This window comes from Stigmatopora argus, chromosome 11 (assembly GCF_051989625.1).
Source record: "Stigmatopora argus isolate UIUO_Sarg chromosome 11, RoL_Sarg_1.0, whole genome shotgun sequence".
NCBI lineage: Eukaryota > Metazoa > Chordata > Actinopteri > Syngnathiformes > Syngnathidae > Stigmatopora > Stigmatopora argus.
The window spans coordinates 16533847-16548206 of record NC_135397.1 but is presented as its reverse complement, the minus strand read 5'-3'; the positions used below and the strand labels follow the sequence as shown (position 1 = coordinate 16548206).

Genomic DNA, 14360 nt, shown 5'->3' with positions numbered 1-14360 from the left:
ATTCTAAATTCAGGTGGGGCCTTTCATGGTGTGAAACAAGTGATGAAATAATGTCTATGTTTTAGAAATAACATCTCCAAATTATAAAATATCAACCTTGGAGAAATGCTTTAAGTAGATGGGTTGACTAGAATGGGCAAAATTCGATAACATTGAAAGGGGGTGTAACTTAATGCAGAACATGGAGATAAAGTTTTTTACAAACGGTTAAATAAAAGGGTGTGTGTGTGTGTTTCAATGTGTCACAACTTTTCCGTTATTGCATTATTGGCGAATAGATAGTTAATCACAGCCACTCGCATGGCAGTCTACATGCTGACTGACTGGGGTAAGGGGCGGTGGCAATTGAACAAATTTCTATTTTTAGATACGTGGCATGTGAATCTAATACATTTATTACCTAGTTTCTTCAGGCAACAACCTTGCGGTTCGAGGATCTACTAATGCGGAGTGGATCCAGACCTTCCGGAGTGTGGAGTATTCCTGGTGTCCTCAAGAATTCGTAGGTTTTCTCTGGGTACTCCAGTTTTACTCCAACAAACCAAAATTATGGATGATTGGGGGAGCACTCTAAATTCCTTGATTATGAGTGCGAGCGTGGATGAGTGTCTGTCTATTGTGTTTTAATTGGCTGGCCACCAAGATATATCAATATTCTAATATCAAGGTGGAATATGTCTGAAATCGCTGATAAGCTTTCAAGGATGGCGGTGGCAGAGTGGGACAGAAACAAAAAGAAAAGAATTTCGTCAAATGATTTTTTTTTTTTTTATTATTTCTGCAATGGGAAATTTTGGGAACCTGGGGGACTAAACAAAAAAAAAGACTTATCTGGGAGGGCTGCCATTTTGAGTCATGGTAAATTTCATGCCTCAAAAAAGGGGGAGGTTATATATTCAATCTATATGCAGATATATGGCCAAAACACGGGCGATTCCCCCTTATGTCAAGCTACAAAAGCTACATATCCATTTCAAAGGATACATGTGGATTTTATAGAATATGTGTGGTACATAACAGTCCTAAAACAGATTGGGGAAACCTTGTTGCAGAAACTGGTCTAGATTGGCAAGCTTGGATGACACACGCGTGCGAAAAAAACATCAGGCCTTCGATCCGCCATAGTAAAATTAAAATCTGAGATGACCAGAGAATTCATTTCTGCAACGGGGAGTTCCCAAACGGGAGGCGGTAAGAAATAATTGGTTGCTGTTGATGGAAAATGCAGCTATTACTATAAATCAAACCTGCATAACATGTATAGGGCCCCGCCCTCTCTTACGAGTAGTGCCCGCGCAAATTACCCCTGATTGTGTAATGGAGATAATGACAAATGAAAATGTAAGCCCCAATTGTGAGAAATTGAATAATGTCTACCCCGTTACAAGAGCAGCAAGGACAAGCCTAACTTTTCAACACATGTCGCTTTTAAATCATTTTACCTGCTTAAAACCTTACAGGGCATGGTCTGAAGCTGGAGGCGATAAATGAGACGTGGTGTGCCCATGTCCTAAAACCGACTACACCCTGGTACCACGTTCTGACCTATGATGGTGGTGGGGTGGAAATAAATTATACGACTCCTGCCAAAATGCAGCAGGACTTTGTGCCTTGGTCTCACTGCTATTACCAGTGTCTGTTTTTCCATCTACAGTAGAGGAGATACAATTGGCTGCACAGAAATCCGGTATGATGGCGGGCCCCTCGCGACGGCGTCGATCGGCATGGAGAGAGGGTGATCCGACATACATTGATGCGATTGGCATCCACGGGGCGTACCAGATGAGTATAAGCTGGCTAATCAGATCGCAGCAGGTTGGGAGTCTATTTTTCTTTTAATTACTCTAAACAAAAATGTTGATCGGATAAATTACCTGCATTACAATGTCCAAAAACTTGGAAACTATACTGAACAGGGATTTGTGGCGATAAAGGAACAATTGGCAGCCACCAGTCTTATGGCGTTCCAGGATCGCATAGCAGTTGATATGCTGCTTGCGGAGCAAGGGGGCGTATGCAATGTTTGAAAATGTTGCACTCAACAACACGTCACCCGGTGGGTCCCTCACCCAGGCCATTAGTGGCCTGCAGACCCTCAACCGCAATATGAAGAAGCATTCTGGAGTCGTAGAATCCGCCTTGGAAAGCTGGTGGCATAAGTCTTTTGGAAAGTATAAGAATTTGGCCCAATCTGTTGCATTTTCCGTAGCCCTTTTTGCTACGATTTTGACATTATGTGGGTGTTGTATTATTCTCTGCTTTAGATCTTTGATAAGCCGACTTATAACCACTGCGATTGCCCCTACAAACTCTAAATTGCATGAATTATATCCTCTGTTGATGAGACGTGCTGAGGGAAGCAGTGAATTTCAGGAGCATGGTAATTCCGAGGATGGATTGGGCGAAAATGATTTTGTTTTCTGCTTTTCAGACCTGCCGAACGAGTTGGGCCTAAGCGGGTAAATTTAAAACAGCCAACGGAGATATCCCTCTCTTCTTGGAGTTGCCATAAAATGAAAATCATGTGCAAATTTATAATATAGGGGGGAATGTTGGAGTAATCATTGTTATAAATGTGTTTGCAATGCTTATTTAGGAATATAAAGCCTTATAATATACATGCTTACTATATTAAACAATATATTTGCTTATTAGGAATAGTAATGCTAACTATATTAAACAATATAGTTATATATGTGTTGATCGCTTTTATGTTAGAGTTAGAATTAATATGTGCTTTCAACAAAGACAAACGCTTACTCCAAGCTGACTCTCCAGGACAGCTGGCTACAGCTAGAGACTTAACAATTCACTGAGTCCTTGCTCCGAGGACTGATTACTGGAAGATACGCCTCAACCCTTTCCTCAGATACAAGTTCCAGGATCTACAAGGACTCTTAAACTGCTTTGCTCTGTTTACCTTATAAAGAAATTATTATGCTTACTGGTGCAAATTCTAATGCCGTTGTTTTGCTTATTGTGCAAATTCTTACGCAGGTGTTCCGATAAAAACAGATTGTTGTGACAGTTGTTTTTATAACCTTCATGATGTTATTCGGTTAAGCTTATACAATTGTTCAAAACAGTTGAGACAGTTGTTTTTGCTTATGCAATTGTTTAAATCAGATTACCTTTGAATGTTTTGGTTATGTGCCGCTAAATGGACCGAAGAGTATGCCGCTCGTCAGAATGCCTTGTGGACTGAGACGACGTCACAAGGCAACTCCTTGCAAGTTGTAAGCAGATATGTTGAAAGATGTTTTTTCTTTTTTAATTAAATATTACTAATAATGATTTAAAAGGTTTTAATCATTATTCCAACAGCCTGGGGTCCATAGCTAGCTGGGCTAGGCTCCAGCAACCCCCCAACCCTTGTGATTATAGGTGGTTTGGAAATGTCACGTTTTGTTGGGGTTTGGGCATTATGCCTTCTATGTCCTGTTCATGTGATTACCAATTAGTTTCGCCTGCTGTGTCCTTCCTGCTCGTGTGACACAGTTGTCACTAATTTTCTTGTCAAATACATACTGTGTATTTAAACCCCATGTCTTCCGCTACCATTGTGGGTGTATTGTTCTGTCACATTTGAGGTTATGTTTGATTTACGTCATATGTTGTTGACTTGCGTCTTCCCTCCTTGTTTTTCCTCTCGGTAAATTTTGTTTGTTACTTTTTCCCTGCTTTTTGTATTGAAGGTTTTATCTTGCACATTGCCTTTTTGTTATTAAAACCTTGCGTTAGCACTTGCACTCCCTTTTGTCCGCCTACTTTCCTGCATTTGGACCCAACTTTGTTTCGCCTCCAAGACATTCATAGCAGAAAAAGAGTGAATGAATAAATGATTGTTAAATTGCCTTTAGAAAATAAGCTTGATTGAAGTGAACTAATTCAAGTGATACCACCAGTAATCATCAACTGGTTGCCATTCAAGCAAGGTAATATTTCAATAAAATCCTTGGGTAATAATTTACGATGTGCTCCCAATTCAGAATCATGTGTTGTTCGGGGACTGTGACAATATTCTGGCTAATATTTATATACCATATAGCCATATTTTGGGTGTATTTTAACTTTTACTGAGATTTCATACTGAGCCTGCTCTGCACGGGGCCATCCGAAAATTATCATATTGAAAATAAAGAAATAGATGAGGGCCACCCGATGGTGCAGTCTTTTGCTCGACTCCAGTGCAGACAGCGTGTGATCGATTCACCATTATATGGCCTTGTGATTGTGGATGCAAATAGTTGTCTGTCTCTATTTGTACCCTGCGATAGACTGACGACTAATCTAAGGTGTCGTCTGCGGTATGCTGAGGTATGCTGCAGCACCTCATGACCATGACAAGGAGTAATGTTGAAAATGAATGAATAAATAAAATAAGCCTCCTGTATGCACCACCTGTCACTTCTTCACTTTGGAGGAAACTATGATGCAATCTCACTGAAATGAGACATTTATTAATGAATTTGGACAACAGAGCTTGTAATTTAGCGAGTAATATGAGAGTGGTGGTCAGTGCAATATGCCATATCATACAGTTAAAAAACATTCCTGGCACTTAAAGAAGAAAAAATAGAGACAATGTTTGAGTAAAGTAAACTGTCAGAGTAATAGATTTAATTTAAGTAGGAATAATAACAGGACAATGTTAAATGTTAAGAACTTTAGCACAAACACCCATTTGTTTTAGTGATAATTATTCAACATATGTCTTGCGACTGACCTGTGATGGTGGCATGTACATTGTGCTTCTCAATCAGCAGGTATCTGGGGCTCTCAGGAAACCATGGCAAGAGCATTAACTGGATTAATGTAGGCACCACCACCACGGAGAGAAACAATGGCCAATGTTCTTCCTGAATAACAGTATAGTATTGCACATGAGTAATGTCACAATTATTTAAAATGTTTACTTACTTTAGTACAAATGGTAATAGTATCAATTTTGCACCATGCTCAAGACAAATATCACAATAGAAACCCTCAATTTGTGCGGGAATGTCAATATAGTCGTAACCATTCCTGCATCCCTCATCCCTCCATCCATCCATCCATTCAATTTTTTGATCTGCTTATTCGCACAAGTGCCACAGTGGGTGCTGGAGCCTACCCCAGCTATCTACGGGCACCAGGAGGGGGACACCCTGAATCGGTGGCCAGCCAATCGCAGGGCACGAAGAGACGGGCAACCACTAATACTTTGGGGCGATTTTGAATGTTCAACCAGCCTACCCTGGGATGTGGCAGAAAACCGGAGTACCGGAGCATGAGTAAACCCATGTAGGCCTGGTGAGAACATGAAAACTCCACACAGTGAGGACTGCCCTGGGATCGATCCCCGACCATAATAATGTGAGGCCGATGCACTAACCACTCGACGCCTGGGCCGCAAGTTTGTGTACATGAGCTACTACTTTGTGTGAACAAACTCAGTACACGTTGTGCGCAACCACATCGAGCACACATTTACAAAATCAGAAACTACACCAAGTGACCTGCAAATATCCCATGCGGAGTCCGAGGACCGATACCTGGATTCCCCTGGACCTGGACCTCCCCGTTGAGTTAAAGAGGAAGAGAAGAGGATGCAGAGCTGGACGAAAATGTCTAGAGAGAAAGCGACGCTTCAGACCCAGCATTCCCTCTATTATTATGGGGAACGTAAGATCTCTCCCCTATAAGATGGAAGAGCTAACGGCGCTTACCAAACAACAACGACAATATCGGAGAATCTGCAATATGTGCTTCACGGAGACCTGGCTGAATGACCTAACACAAGACTCTCTTGTCTCCTTGGATGGCTTTCAGCTGGTGAGGGCGGACAGAGATGCTGAGGAGAGCGGTAGGAAGAAAGGTGGGGAACTAGCTGTTTTTATTAATAGTAGATGGTGCAGCCCCGGGCATATTACTGTGAAGGAGCAACTTTGCACTCGAGATATCAAGCTAGTAGCTGTTAGCATCAGGCCGTTTTACATCCCCGGGAGTTCTCGCACGTTATCGTAATAACTGCGTATATACCTCCATCGCTCGCGAGCTGCTCCACGCTGCTGTGTCCCGGCTGCAGACGTCACACCCCCAGTCTCTCCTTCTTATCTCTGGTGATTTTAACCATGCTCCCCTGGCTTCTACTCTCCCCACCTTCACTCAGTATGTGAAGTGCCACACCAGGGAACAAAAAAATCTGGACCTGCTGTATGCAAACACAAAGGAGGCATACAGCTCAGTCCCCCTGCCCCCACTGGGCTGCTCAGACCACAACCTGGTCCATCTGATCCCCACCTACATCCCTATGGTGAGGGAAATAAAACCTACCACTAGGATCATACAAAGATGGACCGAAGAGACCAGCATGGTACTGAGGGACTGTTTTGAGACCACTGACTGGGAGGTGCGGTGCAATTCACATGGGAAAGACATTGACAGCTTGACCCACTGCATCACAGATTATATTAACTTCTGTGTTGAGAACATTGTACCCTCCAAGAAGGTCCGTTGTTTCTCCAACAATAAGCCGTGGGTCACCAGGGATCTAAGGGCCCCCCTGAACAAGAAGAAGAGGGCTTTTAGGTCTGGGGAGAAAGAGAGTCTGAAAATAGTCCAGAAGGAGCTGAAGAGAGGGATAAGGAAGGGAAAGACTATCTACAGGAGGAAGCTGGAGAACCAACTCCAGAGAGGCAACACCAAAGAGGTCTGGAGGAGCTTGAGGACCATTTCGGGCCATGGAGGCAACAGTGAGAGAGACCCGGAGTCCGGAGACAGGGAGTGGGGCAATGAACTGAATCAGTTCTTTAACAGATTCAGTCCTGCCCCCACTCCCCTGACCCCCCAGACCAGAAGTAACTCTCCCCCTTCGTTCTTCTCCTTCTCTTCCCCCCCTCTTCCACCGGTCTCTGCATTTGTGTCGATTAGGTGATAAAACAGCTAACGAAGATCGAGGCAAGGAAAGCTACCGGTCCAGACGGTCTCAGCTCCAGACAACTGAAAGAGTGTGCAGATCAGCTTGGCAAAGTGATTCTGCATATTTTCAACCTCAGCCTCAGTCTGCAGAAGGTCCCCACCTTGTGGAAAACTTCCTGTGTGGTCCCAGTTCCAAAGACTGCGAACCCCAGGGAGCCAAACCACTTCAGGCCGGTAGCATTAAGCTCTCACCTGATCAAGACATTGGAGAGGATCATCCTCAATCACCTCAGTTCTCTGATGAATGCAGAGCTGGACCCTCTGCAGTTTGCCTATTGTCCAGGCATTGGTGTGGAAGATGATACCACCTACCTGATGCACAGGTCTCTTTCACACCTGAAGAACATGGGAAGCACGGTGAGAATGATGTTTTTTGACCTCTCCAGTGCGTTCAACACCACTCAGCCGGTCCTACTGAGAGGGAAACTGGAAGAGGCTGGAGTAAGGAACCACCTAGCCGCATGGATCATCGACTTCCTCACGGACAGACCACAATATGTGAGACTCCAGGACTGTACGTCTGATGTGGTAGCTTGCAGCACGGGGGCCCCGCAAGGCACAGTGCTCTCCCCACTCCTCGTCTCCCTCTACACATCAGACCTCAAACATAATACAGACACCTGCCACCTCCAGAAGTTCTCTGACGACACCGCTATTGTTGGACGAGTGACGGACGGGAACGACCTGGAGTACAGGGGAGTCATCACAGCCTTTGTTGACTGGTGTAGGCAAAACCACCTCTACATCAACACCAGTAACACAAAGGAAATGGTCATCGACTTTCGGAGGAATCCTCAACAGACCACTCAGGTGAACATCCACGGTACAGACATTGAAATCGTGGAGAATTTGACGTGCCTGGGTGTTCACCTCAACAACAAACTAGACTGGTTCACAAACATAGATGCCCTGTACAAAAGGGGCCAGAGCCGCCTCCACCTACTGAGGAGTCTACGGTCCTTTGGAGTGTGCAGGACACTGCTGAGGACTTTCTACGACACTGTGGTGGCATCTACAGTGTTTTATGCAGTGCTCTGTTGGGGATGCGGGAGCACGGAGAGGGACAGGAACAGGCTGAATAAGCTGGTCAGGAGGGCCAGCTATGTTCTGGGCTGTCCTTTGGACTCTGTGGAGGAAGTGGGAGAGCGGAGGATGCTGACCAGGATGATGTCCATCATGGACAGCACCTCCCACCCCCTGCATGAGTCTGTGGAGTCTCTCCGAAGCTCTTTCAGCAATAGACTGCTGCACCCTCATTGCAGGAAGGAGTGCTTCCGCAGATATATATATATATATATATATACATATATATATATATATAGATAGATATACATTTCTGCATCCTCACCCTCTTGCTACTGTGACAACGAAATTTCCCGAATACGGGATGAATAAAGTTATCCAATCCAATCCAACCTCCAGATCAACCGTGGTTTCAGTCCCTACAGCAGGGGTAGGGAAATATGGCTCGGGAGCCATATGTGGCTCTTTTGATGGGTGCATGTGGCTCTCTGCTAACCTGTGAGCTAAAAATATGGAAACCGTTAGTGAGAGTTGATTCCCGTACGCACCAATAGAATACTTTTTTTTACTTTAAAAGTGGTGAAATTAATTTGCACAAATAAGCATATAAGGTAAACAGAGCGACAGTATTTTTAAACAATATGCGAGTATTTTCGGAAGTTGATTCGATTATCGCCATCTGCCGGAATCCAAGTCAAAGCAATTTAAGAGTCCTTCGTAGATCTTCATTGCAAACTCAGATCAACAGTCCTCCTGGAACATAGTGTCCTGTTCGGTCAATAGTCCTGAAAACAATTAAATGGCCTCAAACAGCTGTGGGGGGAAGTGTCCTCGAGCTTGCTCGGTCCCAACTTAAAATATAGCCCAAATTAAAATATAGCTTCATTACCTATTAATGATTAATTAACATATAATACCATCCCAGAATAACCCCAACACGTAGTGACATACGTAACTTTCAGTCTATTTCATCTCTCCTGACCGCCAGAGGCGATGATTTAAGCACTGAATGACCAATAGCATTGAGGTCACGAAGATTACCTGACACAAACCCCCTCTTGAAGACCACACCCACAGGGTGGGGTGTGGTGACATCCAGAGAGTAGAACATGAAAAATGTGCCAGGAGATGACTAGGAGGCAATAAGAAAGGCACAGCATAGAGGGAGCCGAGCCTCTACCGTAAGACCCACAGCAGATGAACAGTCAGATAAACTCGCTGTTGTGTCCACGTAAGCCCACAGGGCTCTGACTTGGTACAAACGCTCTGGTCTGTCCGCGCCCTCACCAGTCGGTGGGCAATACCGGCAAGGTTTAAAGGATGATTAAAATGCGAGCCAGTCAACACTCTGGATACAAAGTCGGGGTGCCACAACATGCACGGCGGGCTCACTGAAAGGGCGTGCAATTCACTGAATGCTTAGCAGTGACAATGGCTAGTCGGAAGGCTGCTTTATGGGCCACCACCTTAAGCTCAGTCAAATCCAGTGGATCGAATGGGGTTTGGCACAATCCATCGAGGACCAACTATAGATTCCACGGTGGGGCACATGGATGCCTGTGTGGCTGGAGCCGCAGAGCCTCTTTGAGGAGACCAATTCGTGGCTCCCGATTGAGCCACCGGAAACCCTGGCATAGTGAGACAAGACCGCCGCAATATAAACCCGAAGGATGGATGAGGAACACCCCCTGTAAGGGAGGGACTGCAAGAAGTCCAGAAAAATGGGGACAGATTGGATTGGATAACTTTATTCCGTATTCGGGAAATTTCATTGTGACAGTAGCAAGAAAAGGCATAGTTATAAGTTAGACAGTACAGTCAAAGGCTGCAGAACAACAAAGCAAAAGCAAAAAGCACAAAGTACAAAGCAAATCAAAGTCAATGGGATCATTAAGAATCACCAAATCATTAAGACAGAAAAGCAGCAAAAACACAAAACGAGCTACGAGTTTCGGTAGCAAAAACGGATAGACTCAAAAAGATGTAAAGTTGGACAAAAACTGGAACCACACACAGGAAGTCTTCCACGAGATGGGGAACTTCTGCAGACTGTGACCGAGGTAGAGAATATGCAGAGTCACTCTTCCAAGCTTATCCGCACAGTTCCTCAGTAGTCTGGAGCTGAAGAAAACAGCAGCAGGGCAGAACTCCTGAACTCCGTTGCTGGTAAGCGCCGACAGCTCTTCCATCTTATCCCATGATGGAATGGCATGGCTGAATGGTTCCAAAAAAAGAAGTAGCCGAAAGAAGCCAGGCTAACAGAACAAGGAAAGTTGTAAAAACATTAAAGATAAAACTGGGTCCACCCCACGGTCACCACATCACTCAACAAACAACCTCCATCTACAGACATATTGCCAACGGGTGGAGGAACCAGCGACTCCCTCTCAGCATTCTGTTCCAATGTCTCTTAATAATAATGACTCCTCGCAATGACAGGTTTTAAAAAATATCTTTTTGCTCATTCCAAGCCTACAATAAAATTTGATCATGTCTACGCTGTCAATCTTGGTAGCTTTAGCCAAAAGACCAAATTAAGTGCACTCGACGTTTATACCCTTGTGCCTCAGACGGTGCCAGATCTACTTAGTGAGCTCAGAAGCATCTATTTTTTGCACATAAAATAAATACTTCGTGCGTACAAAGTATGAATCCCTGTGCACAAGGAATGAATCTGTACACAATGTACCAGTTCGTTCACACAAAGAACTAGTTCATTCAAAGAAAGGAGTAGGGTCCGCAGTAAGTAGTAGAAGTACGTGCACAAGCAAATTTATTTTCATTCATGTCATGTCTGGGTCTCTGAAATGTACGAATCAAGAATATCCTGTGTATTGTCTTATTAATGACAGTGGTGAGGAAACAAGTATAGTTTGTTAGTGCTTCTGTAACTATAAAAGCATGATTATTTTCTCTATGTGGCGAATTCACCCCCAAAAAAATCTTCAGCCATACATTTTGCACATGCCAAAATTGACCACAACCAGGAGTTATAGTCACAAGACATACCTTTCCTAACAATTCATGTAATCCAAGGATTTGGGCAGCGAAGACTCCTGTGCCAATAAAGATACTTGGCACCAGTCCCAGAAAGCCTCTAAGGTTCTTTGGTGCTATCTCACCAAGGTACATTGGCACTACACTTAAAGAAATTCCTGTAGTATAAAAAAGATACATGACCTATATGGCAACCCAATTGAATTCACAAATATATATATATATATATATATATATATATATATATATATATATATATATATATATAGAGAGAGAGAGAGAGAGAGAGAGAGAGAGAGATATAGATATGTATATATATATATATATATATACAGACGCTCCCCTACTTACGAACATTCAACTTACGAACAACGGTACATACGAACATGTCTGCAAATTGCGTTTAAGTCGAAAAATGTTCTTAAGTCCAATTTTGTATTTTTTTCCGAGTAGTGCTTCTTTCCGCCGCTAATACCGAGGCATGGCGCTGTGAGGGCTCAGCTCACCCAGCATCTACCTTCTTCGTTGCATGCGGAAGTGCGTGAACGTATCTCCAGTGGGCAAAGAACCTTTTTCATTTGTGTCATTAAATATCTCGTGCATCCATTATTGAATATGGTTGGTAAAAAGCGAAAGTCTTCTATTGAGGGAGTTGCAAGGAAGAGGCAAGCCATTTCATTTGAAACGAGTGGCAATAATAACGAAGCTTGATGCGCGTGAGAGTGGTGAGCGTTTCACGGGCATTGAATCGTTCGACCGTCAGTACCATTTATAAACAGAAAGATCGAGCAGCAGGACCCAAATATTGAACGTTGCACAAATTTTGCAAATCAATTGAATGATGCCATACAGTGCTACCGCATCATTTATGATGAAAAAAAGAAGAAAACTGTGCAATCGTCGTTAGATCGCTTCTTTCGGCCAGTTTCTAATACATAAATCTCTCTCTCTATATCTACAGTACTGTACATATTCTCTCCATTTTATTAAATGTTTTTTTCAGTACAAACCAATGCGTGTTACTTATACAAGCCTTAAACATACAAATGCACTTATATAAACCTTCAATATACTTATATAGGCCTTAAACATAAATTATAATACAAAATATAGCACTGAATCAACTTACAAACAAATTCAACTTATGAACAATCTCTCGGAACCTAACTCGTTCGTAAGTAGGGGAGCGTCTGTATATATATATGTGTGTATGTATATATATATATATATATATATATATATATATATATATATATATATATATATATGTACATATGTATATATATGTAATTACCTGAGTGAATCCCTGTGATGAAACGACCAAGTATGACCATCTCAGGTGAACCACAACTTCTGCTAAAGCCCATTAATGAGCCAGCAATAAACACCAGAACTGTTGTTTTTACCACAGTGCCTTTCCTGGAATTATAATAGATCGCAAGTGAACAATACAATCATCAGTACGGGAACAGTATAATACTAAAACATGAATATTTAAGGTATGTTCACGCTCCAGGCTGAAATGACGGAATTTCATTTTTTTTAGCATTTGTCCCACTCCAGTCAGACAGTTTTTTAACCAAAAATATCCAAAATTATCTCTTTCCAGTTTGAAATTGTATCGTTTTTTTCAATTGGCGCCCCGTCATTCCATATGTGCTGTACACCACTGAGTTAACAAGTCACACCCCTAGATTTTACTGCATACAGTTTGTTTGCATTCACGATATCATAGGTATTCACAAGCATAGTAATCAATCTGACAAATTTTACCCCCAGCAAAATGTCTAGGATGTGACGGATCCAATCGTGGGCAAGACGCACAAGTCTTTTTTTTCTGTAAGGAGCGGCCCGACCGCATGAATTCGATGTAATTCCGCACTGTAGGGGAAAGGAAACTTAGTACTGATACAAATAAAACTTCCCGTTTCCTTGCAAAATAAAGAACCGCTGTCAACGAGGATAGCAAAGTTTGTCCATATTTTCCATTTTCATCTCATCTCATCTCATTTTCTGAACTGCTTTATCCTCATTAGGGTCACGGGGGGTGCAGGGGCCAATCCCAGCTGCCTCCGGGCCAGAGGAGAGGGACACCCTGAATCGGTGGCCGGCCGATCGCAGGGCATAAGGAGACGGACGACCATACACACACACCGATACCTAGGGGCAATTTAGAGTGTCCAATCAGCCTACCACGCATGTTTTTGGAATATGGGAGGAAACCGGAGTACCCGGAGGAAACCCACACAGGCCCGGGGAGAACATGAAAACTCCACACAGATGGACATGACCTGGATTTGAACCCAGGACCCCAGAGCTGTAAGGCCGACGCGCTAACCTCTCGTCCCACTGGGCCGCCCTTCCATTTTCATGAACAAATAAAATATATATATTTTTTATGAGCTTGTTATGTCCTCATGCAGAAAAAAATACCTAATTTAAATTCAATTGTTTGTTTTTTGATTAAAAAAAACTAAAAACAACGACTACCCTTAAACATTTTTCTTCACTAGTCTGATGAAGTATTCACGGTGGAACCTACGTTACATTCCAACTATACATGTTTTTGTCGAAGTCCCACATGTTATCGCGTAATATCTCGTGAGAGCTCTCGTGATTTCTTTTTTCGTACACAGACATATGCAACCTGCAAGGATTGAACTGAGACTTTTTTATTGTCATGATGAAGTGGCAATGCAGCTGCTCCGGGTGTCATTTCAGGTCAAAGGTCATTTTGGATCAGTGAGTTCAGCGGTAGAATAAGATATTCAGCAGAGTGATAATGCTAAACCAATGTCGTAAAGATACATGTGCTGTTAAATAAATAAACATCATTGACAATTCTAATATATTTGCAGAACGAAGGTACGTCTTTCAGACTGGTGGCACCTCAACTAGGCAGTGCTGCAGGCGCTAATCATTAGCACATATATATATATATATACATATATATATATATACATATATATATATATACATATATATATACATATATATATACATATACATATATATATATATATATATATATATATCAGTGGCAGGCCGTCAGGGCCTTCAAGGCCTTCTCTGCTGGCCTAAGGAATATCTGAATCATATTATATTTTGTCCATCAATACTTATTATTCCAAATGGTCTGTTAGCTTCCTTTCATTGCTTTTCCCCCTGGTTGCACTGCTTCCAGATGTGTTTTCATATTGAAGCATTTAACCAATCACATTTCAGCCATTGTTTGTTGCCAGATCAGATCTGCCTCAAAGCCTTCACAATCAGTTCTTGCGGGCTCTGCTGCATTAAACTAGACTGTTGCTTTTAACCAATCAGATTTCGAGTTGGCAACCCCACAATGATTTTTCATAGGCGTTAGCATTTTGCTGGCT

The 14360-nt window shown here is 42.7% G+C and overlaps 1 protein-coding gene across 3 annotated transcripts in view; it reads right to left on the bottom strand.

The window, feature by feature from the left end:
- The window catches only part of slc2a15a (solute carrier family 2 member 15a), a 54089-nt gene that overhangs the window by 30220 nt on the left and 9509 nt on the right, over positions 1 to 14360 (bottom strand). For all 3 annotated transcript variants that reach the window (XM_077614067.1, XM_077614069.1, XM_077614068.1), the window contains 3 exons: positions 12275 to 12399; positions 10993 to 11138; positions 4727 to 4859 (listed from right to left, as the gene is read on the bottom strand). In XM_077614067.1, coding sequence (XP_077470193.1) covers positions 4727 to 4859; positions 10993 to 11138; positions 12275 to 12399 — 404 coding nt within the window. The remainder of the gene's footprint in view (positions 1 to 4726; positions 4860 to 10992; positions 11139 to 12274; positions 12400 to 14360) is intronic.